This window comes from Mastigoproctus giganteus, chromosome 6, assembly GCF_048544385.1.
Source record: "Mastigoproctus giganteus isolate SK-2022 chromosome 6, ASM4854438v1, whole genome shotgun sequence".
Taxonomy (NCBI): domain Eukaryota; kingdom Metazoa; phylum Arthropoda; class Arachnida; order Uropygi; family Thelyphonidae; genus Mastigoproctus; species Mastigoproctus giganteus.
Window position 1 is genome coordinate 32615686 of NC_143580.1, and position 12811 is coordinate 32628496.

At 35.2% G+C, this 12811-nt stretch overlaps 1 protein-coding gene across 1 annotated transcript in view; it reads right to left on the bottom strand.

The window, feature by feature from the left end:
• Positions 1–3507: 3507 nt before the first annotated feature.
• The window catches only part of RpL18 (ribosomal protein L18), a 51670-nt gene continuing 42366 nt past the window's right edge, over positions 3508–12811 (bottom strand). Inside the window, exon 7 of the mRNA XM_090375059.1 lies at positions 3508–3643. Within this exon, the coding sequence (XP_090231185.1) occupies positions 3568–3643 (76 nt within the window). The 3' untranslated portion in view covers positions 3508–3567. The remainder of the gene's footprint in view (positions 3644–12811) is intronic.

The following is a 12811-nucleotide window of genomic DNA, read 5'->3' on the forward strand; positions in this document are numbered from 1 at the left end:
TATGAAAGTGAGACATAAACCTCAATATACACTCTCTCGTGTCAATCATTCAAGAGGCTGGTTTTATCATGGTTTGTTAATAAGGATTGGGTATACTCACAAAGTTAGGCCATGTTACTGCTAATGATGCACTTGTGGATATCTCAATTGGTATAATCACCATTTGCTCTGAGACCAGGTGGGAAAGAACTCTGTTTAAATTCCGTCAATGGTGCAGCAAAATTTTACTGGCCTTTTTCACAATGTGGTGGAGTTGATCGTGGCCCTTAAAACTTTTTTTCTCAAGGTACACTGATTTCTCTTTACATGCAGATGACCTAAAATTATAACATCAAAAGACTGAACAAACTGACCTCATAAATCAACAAGTCGCCAACCTGATAAAGTTTTGTAACCTTTCTACTGCAAATCGGTCTGGAGATAAATATATCTAAATCAACTCAAATCACCTTTATAAAAAAGAGAATCAAAAGTGATATCAGAGCCTATGAAAACAGAGTGCAAATAAGGAAAGTGAAGTCTTACACCGACCTCAGCTTCCCTCGGGATGAGGGCCTCTTTTCAACCATGAAGACGCAAGACTTTCACGGCAATGTGGGCAATTCGACAAGAGCTGACGGGGTTACTCAACGTTGACGTGGAGGATACGTCCAGTGGTGCCTACAACCTATTGCACTATATGCATCACCAATCTGGTCTTTTGCCCCGACATCGTATATAGATTCCTGGCAGCTGCATGCTGGATAATGTGATGGATGAAAAAGTCACAAGCAACACAGTCACGATCTCCAAGGCTGTTTTATGTACTAACCTAAATATCACTCCTTGGAGTGTTCACATAGCATCCAGGAATATTCTTCTTGTCTCAGATGCTAACTGGTGTGATTTACACCCCGTCTCCATGGAGTGATCGCTACTCCACATGCTGGACACAGTAATGACAACCCCTACTTACTGTTGCATTCTACACTGTCTAACCTGTGCTGTCTGAAGAACTTTTCTTCAATTCATTGGCAATAGACACTGAAATACCCTGAAGGCAAGCAGTAGAGTGAAGAGCCTCTCTGAAGTGCACAGCTTCTTGAACTATATAAGTATAACGAAGCTTGAACCAGAAAGAAGCTAGAAACTTGAATTTTATAAGATGGAATGACTAACATATAAAATAACTGTTGGACATCTCTTTTATATGAGTGTTTACATCAAATATTGTATTGCAAAAATTGCTATTCCTGCAATTTGTACACCCTTCTAACCGTCGGCTGTGTAAAAGCAATCACTTGCTATAATAATAAACGGATTTAATGTTTCAGGTGAGGTAAGCATGATTTTTTTTTCTCCCAGAAACTCGGGTTTTTGTCCAACAAACTGAAAATCTACCTCAGAACGCACAATTTAGACAGAGAAACATGGCCTTAGTCACCGATGCTTCCAAAACTGAATAACTAGTGTCACATTTTGTCGGTGTTCTGGACCAATGATAGCCCAACATGGTATTAACTCGTGTTCCTAATAAGCAATCTTTCAGTGCAGTTCTCCAGGCACTGAAAAAATCTGGAGAAACTGCCAACCAAGCAGTTTTGATTATCACATTCTATCAATACTTTATTAGTAGAGAAGCAGCACCTCCTCTTTATACTTAAATGTTAGAACATTGCTCAACAGTACGGTTACTTGAAGAAATCAATGATAGAGAAATAGCTACTATTAGATTTCTTAGACTGCTAAAGAATACCAAATAAATTGGTCTCCATATACTGGATCAACTTCTTTTTGAAATATTGTGGTCTGCACACTACTGTGTAGCATTCAATGAACCAACTGCCTTGAGGTTTGATTTGTTAAACATAACATGACCAAAAGTATTCATACACCACCAAATGAATATTGTAATGACAGAAGTAAATTGCTCAGAACAAATGCAAAGCATTTCCATTTTTTTTTTTTTTTTTTTTATTAGTGTTCAGTTTTGAAGGAACATAAATAAATTTCCCACACGGAGTTCATTTCCCTGTCTGCAAACTACCCCACATTTACAACTTTATCTGACATTGCAGGAAATGGGTTATTTTTCTGCAGTCAGCTCCTATAGTTTTAGAGAACTTTGTCCAAACTTCATGTCTTTTCACCCAACAAATTAAATGAAACAAAAATGCACTTTAATTTTTTAATCAATTTTTGATAAAATTTTTAACCTTTTATTCAAACTTTCAAGCATGCACACAGAGTACATAAAACGTTTTATTTTATACACACATATTTAGTCTAGTAACTGGGGAGGCATCACAGTAGGCTGAATTCACTCATGTTCCTGGAACCAGTCTGTACAGTTTAAGTTTCATGTGTGCAAAGCAAGTTTTCATAAGTTTCCATTAAAATTCCATTGCAGAAGAAAGATAAATGCTTGCAGCTAACCATTATATTTATTTACCTGTCTATAAACACAATAAGCCAAAAAAAAAAAAAATAAAATAATCAGCAACAAGCCTTGGCTCAAAAAAGTACTGTAACATTCAACCAGATCTTTGATTTCTCCATATTACTACTCTAGCATAGATAACAATATATCCCTTTTCTAGATCTGCTTGGAAAATTTTTTAGTGATATCTCAAACTGTGGTTCTCTTCCAGCTCTCCTTTTTATCTGTTGCCCAACCTCTCTAACCATTGTTATTTACTTAAACCTTTATTACTTATGTAGTAATTAAAAAACAATTTAATACATGAAACAGAAAATATGCTTATGCCAGTAACTTTTTAAATACCAAATGATAAACTCTGAAAACTTTAGAAATCCCAGTGGGAAATATATTCTCCACAGAAAAAAATCAGTCATCCAGTTGCAAACATAAATTTGACATAGTACGATGCAATGTGACTGGTATGTGGTAAAACAGCACCCACAACAAAGTACAAGTTATAATTAGTGTTAGCACTTAAAAAGCAAAGGCTACAAGGGGAAAGTCAGGGTCACGCCAGCACTAAACATGAATGGAAGGACAGTGTAGCATAGCTTGTTTTCAGCAAAACAAAGCTAATTTTCATTCCAGCAAGAAAGTGAAAGGTTATTTAGCAAAGGAAATTCTCACAAAAAAAGGCACAAGCAGGACACCCCAAAACAAAGTCCCAGGACCTTATCACATGTGACTTCATTTTGTAGGGCTATTGCATTGAGGGCAGTGCCTGTCACATTATTAAACTGAAATACAGGATCACTAAGGAAGTGGAACTCAATAACCACAAAAGATATTGAAAGAAATCAACTACTGAATTGACATCTACCATGTGACTCACATCAAGTCTGCAGTCCTTATGAAAACTTTTAGATTCTCTGTCATCAGTGTATGTCTCGATAAGAAATGCCAATTTTTCTTATATGGTTTATTGAAACTGTTTATTTCTTTCTGAATAGCCCTGTACATGTAATGAAAGTTTGGGATGAAAAATATCATGGCTAAAACAAGATATTCAATTCCGAAAACTTTTTTGTTAAGACAAACGATAACACTACAGCTCAGTGAACTGTTTATTGAAAAAGTTCTGTAATTACATCAGAAATTGAACATAATCACACTTTAAAAGCACGGCTCTTCCTTCTTCCTCTTGCCCTTTCAAACTTTCTTCCTTTCGAACGCACATATGGCCTAAAAAGAAAAGAAATATTTTTAAATATGATAAAAATTTGCATGATACATTACTGTTACAATTTAACCCTTACTCTTGAATTTTTGTTGTTATAGAAATAAAATGTGAATGCACCAGTAAGTAATCATAGAAGAAAATACATACACAGGAAGCAAGTCAGTTATACACCCTAGTAACTAACACCTACAATCAGTTTAAATGAAGAAGAAAAAAAAAAAAAAAACCCATCAATAAAGTGAAAGACAATTAGTATTCGTATTTCTAAAAATCCCTAACCAAATCATTCCTTATCCAATTTTAAAAGACAATAACTTTAAACTGAGTTGGCTTTGCATTAGCAACATCCCAAGAATAGACTGGTCTGCAATGCTGGTGAAGGCTCAAAGTTGAAAATGTCTGACATGAGTTGTAGTTTGCACATGTGATCAGTAGACGTCGGATTATATGCACTACAATTGTTACGTTTATCACTCTTTTATTACAATTAGTTGAGTCACAATTTCTTTGTATTCAATGTGTTAAAGCAAAAATATTGTTTATGAAAAGTTTTAACTTTTTTTTACGTTTTCCCTTTACACATTTGGAATAATTTTTGTTACAATACACAATATATTTCTCAAAGTGGGCCATTGTGAATTTGTTTATCCACAAATTCACAATGCTGATAAACACCTTGTGGTGTTTATCAACAAAGGTCATTTTATATGCAGAAAATGACCTTTCTACTATGGAAATGACTGGGTTGTATTTAAAAATGTGAGCTTTAGAAGCCCCTATTTGAAATGTAAGTTCATTCCCTTTCTCATTTATAAATTCATCTATTTTCCTTAAAGTATGATATCCAGAGTTCATTTCTAAAACATTATTCTAGTTTATTTCTTCTCCTATGCCCCCAGGCATAGTTGAAATTTGCAATTTAACCTTTTCCATCTCTCCAATTACACTGCTTAAAGAAAGTCTCCATGTTTCAAGTATGGTTATACAACTAGGTAATCAGCTGAAATGAATTTGGATGAACAATAAATGTTTTCTAGCCAAAGAATTAGAAAGCACTGCCTTAGTACTACCAATAGCCACCGAATGCATAATATCCAAGGAATCAGCAAATACTTTTATAGAATCAAAATTTTTAGCATAAAATGATGCTGCTTGAATAGAAAAATGCCATTGGACGATTTTAAAACGCATTACAGTTAGGCCTACTTTGTTCGTGAGCAGTCAGATTGCCCATAAACATTTTTTTAAAAGTGACCTTCAACCATCAATAGACAAATTATAAATAGAACGAATACTACAGTTATAAATCTGGTTCTCTTTCCTTCCCCCTCGCCCATCTTCCCCATCTTGTGAAAACAGAATCAGGTGGGAGAGGAAGAGTAGGAAGCATATTTCTGTAAGTTGGTATTCTCAAAGGTGCTTTTCACAATTTTTTTTTTTATATTAGAAATAAGTTTGCTAATTTCACCAAATCAGCCAAAATAATTTCACCTCCTGAATTGCCTCTGCCAACCTATGTAAGCCACAGATTAAGCAACATGGATCAGATTTGGATAGAAAACTTGTAATGCTGAAGTTTTTTTTTTGGTAGTTTTTTGCGCATCGGCTTCTTTGGCCATAATGCACCTCCCAAGGTTTTTGCAGTACTTTGATCCAAGCCAGAGGTGGGATTCGAACCCGCGACCTTTGGGTTGCCAGGTAGGCACTTTACCCACCCGGCTAGCCCAGTCGGCAATGCTGAAGTGGCTTTTACCATATACGAAGCAGCATTACTAACAGAAATGCACCTTTTCACTATGGATTGATAACTATCCAGCCATAATAACTGCAGAGAATCAAAAGAAATCTTTTGCTATTGTAAAGTAATTCACTTTTTCAAATAAATGCAGATACAATGGTTATGCGTTTAATTTTCCAATTTTTCAAAAATGAAATTTTTTTTAGAAAGGTACAACAGTGGCCCATTGACGAAACAGACAAATGTCTGTTGTTTCATCAACGGGCACCCAAATATAGTTTTCTCTAATATCTTGATGAATTTTGCAAATAATGTCATTATAAATAGGTAATTCAAGTAGATTCATCTGGAATATTTTGATTTACACAATATTTTTTTCAAAAATTGCTTGAAGATTGATTCTTTAACTTATTGAAAGGGATATTGCTGCTTGCCAGGGAAAGACACAAATCCTTTAAAAAATCACTTTTCTCTTCTTTTGAATTACACGCTGTGGTTAAAAGTGACTGCTCTAGAAGTTTTTTCTTTGTTTGGCCATAATGTGTGATGCTGTTTTCATATGTTGGTCAATTTTTTTTGGCTGATGCTGTATAAGCTTGCTTTCTTGTATCATATGCATTTACTAATTTAATGCTAATGCTAATCTGGAATTTTTTATTGCACAAAACGTTCTTTTTGCAAACAACGCAGAACACAATAATGTCATCTGTAATAAAATCCTTGTGAACTTTAGTATGGAATCGCGGATTGACTGATAATCCACAATTCTAGAGAAAGTTTACTAAGAGATTTAGTTTTTGTCAAGTTTTCCGAAAATGTTTCATATGATGTAGTCACGAGAACAAATAGCAAAATAGCTATTTTCTCAATTTGCATATTACCCTCTCTTTTTGGGACACTTTTCCCATGAAATTACCAGTTGTTTTCTGCTGGACAACATTTGTTAGTGGCCACCTATCTGTAATTTTCTGTGCATCACCACTGTCCTCCTGCAACTCTGCCAGATTCCCACTTGCTGATAATGTAGAAGGAGGCTTCACAACTTGAAGTTATCTGGAATTACTCATCTCTTTTTCACTATTTTCATATACTGCCTACTCAAAACAAGGGAGTATTTTCATATACTCCCTCGTCTGAAGGTCCTCATGGTACCATCTGGCTCAACAGTTATAATTCTCGTGTTTTGCTATGTGCAGAGCGGTTTACTCTCAAAGCCCTATTTCTGGCAGCACCCCTTTATGTTACACCTCTACCAGTGGCATCCCCTAAGCAAGCAGAAATAAACATATTTCTGTACCAAAATTACAAGAAGTCTGTTGATTGGCTCCCTTTAACACAAGCATCTTTCTTCTTAAAACAATAAAAATATACATATATAAACATAACATCAAAAATGTTTCCTATGCTAATTTATTTGTAATACAGTGACTTGTTACATAGTTCCAAGATAAAGGAATATGCAGTGTTGCTTGCAATATTTGTTACATGCACTAATAACTACAATGGCCACAAAATGAATTTGCACATAATGACTTCCGGAAAATTACACTAGTAGTGTAATTGTCTGTGAGGAAGAATGGGCTGAGGCCAAGATCTTTTAGACTTCAAATTTGCAGATGCACAGTATCTTGAAACAGCTAACATGTTAAGTGCTCTCATCATTCTGTGGTGTCACAAGTCAACTGTGACTGGCTCAACAATGGTTGAACAATCAGCCAAAGGTCACCAGGTGGGACAGTTGTGGGGTTGACACCCATAGTAAGCATGACGTGTTTTGTCTCGTAACAAAGCAGCAGAGTGGACCAGCTAACCACCCAGTACACAACACATTAATAGCAAGACCAGTATCCACATGGACCATATGCTAGGCATTAGCTTGTGTAGGACATGTCCGATGGCAGTTGAAGAGCATTATGGATACCCATGCTTTCCGCAAGATACAATCAACCCTGCCTTGAATGAGCATGTCAGCACCAACACTGGACTACCAGACTACCATCAACATGTGGAAATCTGTTGCCTGTTTTGAATTTCATTTCCAACTCTTATCCATATAAGCATATCAGCGTTTGGAGAAATGTAACATGAAGCCACGACACCAGGTGCACTGTTGGTGTTCGGCATGCCGGGGGCAGTGGTGTTAAGGCAGTATGCCCTGGGTCCTCTTATCACTGCCAATCAGGAACACTTACCTTTCTACTGTTGCTGACCAAGTACACTCCTCCATGGTGACTGTATCCAGGCAAATCTGGCATCTACGAACAACACAACATGCCATGCCACATGCTTGGCAGGTTACTAACTGGTTTCAGGAACATTACAATGAATTCTTTGTCCTCCCATCTCCACAGAACTCCCAATATCAATCCAACTGAGCATGCTGGGAACTGACTGGAAAAGACATCTGATGCTACAACCATTCACATGACAATGTGAGAGCATTACTGTTCACATTGGTCAAAACATGGGCAGCACCACCACAGGACACCCTGCAACACCTTGAAGTCCAAACCAAGACGACCTATTATGAACAAAATGTGGCCATACAAGGTATTAGGTAGATGTTCCTAATGCAAAGCCAATTCAGTATATACAGCAGAATTTTAGCCAAATTATACAGATCTTTAAACTAGTGCTGTGCCACACACATAAAAATCAGAGGTACAAACAGAAGCATATCCAGATCACTTTAAAATTCTAATTCAATAAAATGTTATGTAAACATTTTATTGAACGCAATAAAAAATTTTCACTTTTGTACATTTGAAATCAAATAAAATTCATATGTTTTACTGCATTTATTGATTATGGGGAAAGTCATTCTGCTCCCACTGAAGACAAAGGACAAGTACTAGGTATCAAGCAGATAAGGCATTTAACTTAGAGGTACCATTATCATGGTTCTGCCAAAGTTGCTAATATCTTTAAAGCATCCTTCAATACTTCCATAATCCCTGAGAAGATAAAGAAAATCAGGATTGACAAAGCAAAGCTTCTATTCCAAGAATTATTTATACTCTAGTTCTAAGACTTGCTGTAACAGTGGAATATCAAGAAGTTAAGTATTAAGGTTGAAATTACTAACTCCACCTCTGCATCTCCATGTATGCATGATCAAACAAAAGGAGGCAAAGACAAACCAGAAATTCTTTTCTAGAAACAAAAACTAGTAGTTTGAAAAGATCTCAAAGCTATCAGAGATGAGATTATTTGAAGAGGAAGAAATAAAGGGAAATATTTGTTATTTGCATACCAATACCTCCTAACCATCCCTCCCACAAGTGTCGATTCAGAACGAGATTTCTCTGCCAAGAGTAATGTTTACACAAAAAATTGTTTGTGGCTCAGCAATGAGCCTATATAAATTGCCTTATCACCGAGTCACAAGCAGATACAGGCAGTTCTTTGTTTACAACTTCCTGGGTTTACAAGTTTTTTTCCCCTCTTCTAAGTGTCAAGTATCAACAAAATTGAAAATAAGAACATTAATTGCAAAAAATGAATGTTAAACATTCATAAATACCGCATTTCAAACCATGCATATAGCTATACAATACAGTGTACCCAGCTTTTGTTGTTGTTAAGGGAGTTTAAAGGTGCATAAGCTACTATGGCTATAATGCACCTATTCATTTTTTATATAGGAAAATAAAAAATTTTCATAAGATCAGAAAAGATTAAAGAGTCCAATCTGCTTCAGAAAGTTGAAAAATTCGAAAATATTTGCCTTGTCACCAATGGGATTCTCTAAAGTTATTGGTTTATCAAGATTTACCAGTGATAGCAGGGTTGATGTTCTGTCTTGTCTATAGTAGGGGCAGTCAATGAGTATGTGTTTAACAGTCAAGATTTATAGAACAAGTACCCAGCTTTTATTATAAACGATTTAAGATATTAAACCACTCCAGAGATTGTATCGTGAAAATATCGTAATGTGAACCCAATAACACATTGTTTTTTGGTAATTCGTTCCACAACATCAGAAGTTGAAATTCCCTACTTTCAGGTGGCAGATGACTTTCATCAACCGGTGAAATACCACCACTTTGCTTATTGGAGGCTTGAAGTGGTGAAACCCATGTTTAGTCTCTAGAGCAAAGTTTCCGGCATCCCTCTCCCCCCATACTTCTCCTTCAACCCATGCACGGTACTAAGTACTATAGGTTTTGATACCTTTCGTGTTTGGGGTTTTCATAAAAAAAAAAAAAAAAACATAACTGTCTAAAAGGTTGTTTTTATAGTGCAAATTGTATTAGTTACCAATTCAAATCAATAAAATGCACTACATTTTCATCGTTATCATATGTTCTGTTATAAGACCAATTTTGAATGCCTTTGTGACATTTTCCTAAAGCACATTTCTGGAGGTCACAATCAGAAAACAATAAAAACAATTTGCACTTTCCGGTTTACTGGGTTGTTCGGTTACTGCAAGCAATTATAAACAGGTAGCAAACTCGATGTTATTGCATTTGCAAAAATAGCTGGAATTGGTTTTTTTTGTATTATTATGGTGAAATGTGTTTCCCTTTTACTGAAATCTTCAATCGTATAAAAAACTTAAATAAATTTTCAGAATCTTCTCTTCATTCCTTTTTTTTAAAGCTTCGTAAACTTGTTACTCTGCACATATAGTGTTAGTTGCAATTTGTGCATTCCATTAAAAAATGCTTATGCGTGCTATTGAAATTTATAAAGAAAAGAGAAGATTATCTTGGAAACAAACGCCTCTTGAAGCATTTCTGAAGAAAATGACCCCTTGTGCAACAAACCATGGGTGCAGAGCCAATAATAAGCAATCAACGAGTGGGCGTTTAGTCAATGATGAAGAATAAACATTCTTTAAAATTTGTAAGTCATAAATAATTTCTTTATTATTATAATTTGCTTGATTTTACAGGCTACATTTTAATTCAGAATAAAAGTATAGCTTGAAACGTTTATATATTTTTTACACAAAATTAAATATTTTGTTTCACATACTTTTTCTATTTTAAATTCATTTTTTGTTATGTAAAATATCAATATTGCAGTCACTAGTGATAACATAAGATATGTATAATCTGATGATCTATTCAAAGATATCTACAATCTAGATATCCTTGAATCTTCAACTAGTCATTTTCTAATCTTTTCTACAAAGATGTAAGCAATTACACTTTTATTTTTATCATGTTCCTCTGTAGTAAACCTATGAAAAAACTGCTTTGTAATTGCAAATAAGTTTTGAAAGTCTTCTTTTGTGAATGCTTTTAGGTGGCTATTACCATTATTAGGTTTACTTTTCTGTCTTCAAATTTTCCTGATTCAATGACAAATGCCTACACTGTTAATATCCTTAAATATAATCTTCAGCAACCACATGTTTGTCCCTTCATGACTGCTGCTGATGAAAACAGTTTTGAAAGTTTCCTTTTGTGAATGCTTAACAGCCAAAAGTTGCATGTTGCTGATTGCTCTAATTAGCACGATACAGCAATCATGGCAAAAAAACCAACTACAGTGGATTCCGGTTATTTGGGCCACCGGTTATTTGGGGCAAATCTTAAAAATAGCCAGGGTTTACTTTGCTTAATTGGGACAGCATACCGTTTAATCGGGGCAGGAGACCGCACTGGAGATTACCCTACAATTGCCTCCAACAGTACCACATAGTTCGCTCGAAATTCTGGAGGTCACAACCATAAACAATAAAAATAATTAGCAGTCACCTGTTTATTTATTGGGCTTTTCCGTTAGTGAAATCTATCATAAACGGACAGTAAACTCAAATCTTACTGAATTTATGATAAAACTGACAGCTGGAATTCTGTGCGTTATTGTGGTTAAATGTGTTTACACTTCCATGAAATCTTCAATCATATAAAAAAATTAATTTTCAGATCTCTTCATTCCTATTTTTAAATCTTTGTAACTCGTTACTCCGTTCACACTTGCACGTATTATGTTACTTGCAAATTGTGTGCTGTGTTCTTTGTTATTGATTGCTTATCTTTTTACTGTTTTAAATTAACTCCCCCATCCCCCACAAATGTCAGTGAACAGAAATGTCAACTAGTTCGTATGTACCTATTACAGTACATATTAATTATTCCGATTATCACTTAATTTTTTAATTGGTAAGGTAATAAAGGGTAAATTTGTGCTTAATATATCTTTGCTTTTATAGCCTGTGGATATTTTTGCTAATTAGAATCGCTGTTTAATAGAATTAAAATTCAATTCACAAACGTGATCACAATGACCGGCGCGCACTGCACATCTTATAGTGAACGGTACTTTACTCTATGTTGAGTTCGTAGTAACGTGATTTGATTGTACAGTGAACCAACTGTAAAGGGGGGGAATACATTGTATTTTTAACTATTTATGTGAAAATTCGGATAATTGGAACAGCCGCTTAATCGGGCCAAAATGCACTAGTCCCGATGTGTCCCAAATAACCGGAATGGACTGTATTTTGCAATTTTTCAGGTTGTTTACAGCAAATTGTCTCTAGGCAGCCTTAAATTTAATGCTTACATAATGTTCAAATCTTGTCATTTTCATTACACATGACATTGAAAGAAAAAAAAAAAAAAAAAAATGCTCACTGACAGCAGCTTTTCACTAGACTGGCACATGGCAGGTCAAAACTTGGTGTGTACACACCACACCAAGTTTTATTCTGCTCAATCATTTTAGCTACTACTATGCATTCAAGAATTACGAGCTATTAAATGAAAAAAGAAATGAACAAGTATACTCAATATCATTAAATAAACTGGCCAACAACTAGTCTATTTTGCAAGTTTTTGGGAGGGGCAGGACACTTGAAGCACGGAATTTGCCAATTGCTCTTCTTTTGACTTGTGCTCAGAAATCACAGTTAAACTGTTAAATCACAACATGGAAAATACACACTAGTGAAAATCATAAAATACACCAATATGTTGCCATCCATACCAGATAAAATTTATATTTTAAAATAATCTTTGTATTTTAATTCTTACTATATCCCACATTACTGGCCAGAAGCTTTTTTTGTATTCTTTTACCCAAGATGCCCCATGTGAAATTCAAGTCTAAAAAAGATTCTAAGAAACTTTTCCAAAATGCACTTACAAGTTGTGCCTTGGACAAGAATCTTCAGAAGAGCAGTCTTGAAGCTAGTGAAAAGTTAATGTGTTGGACTTTAGATGAATTCAGTTTCAGGTTAGAAAAGGTAAGATATTAAAGATTGAGAGGACAGAAGTAACTTATTTCTCTTCAACTAGTACTGACAGATTTCCAGTTTGTGTGTATAGGCCAAGTGAAGAGGACATCATCAGCATGTGACAGGAAAACCCCCCCCAGGTCCCTATCAACAAATACATCAAAGGCAAACAGCATTAAGGCCCTTCGCCTGATTTTATGTTAACAATTAGAGCATCTAAGCATGTTATGGTTGACC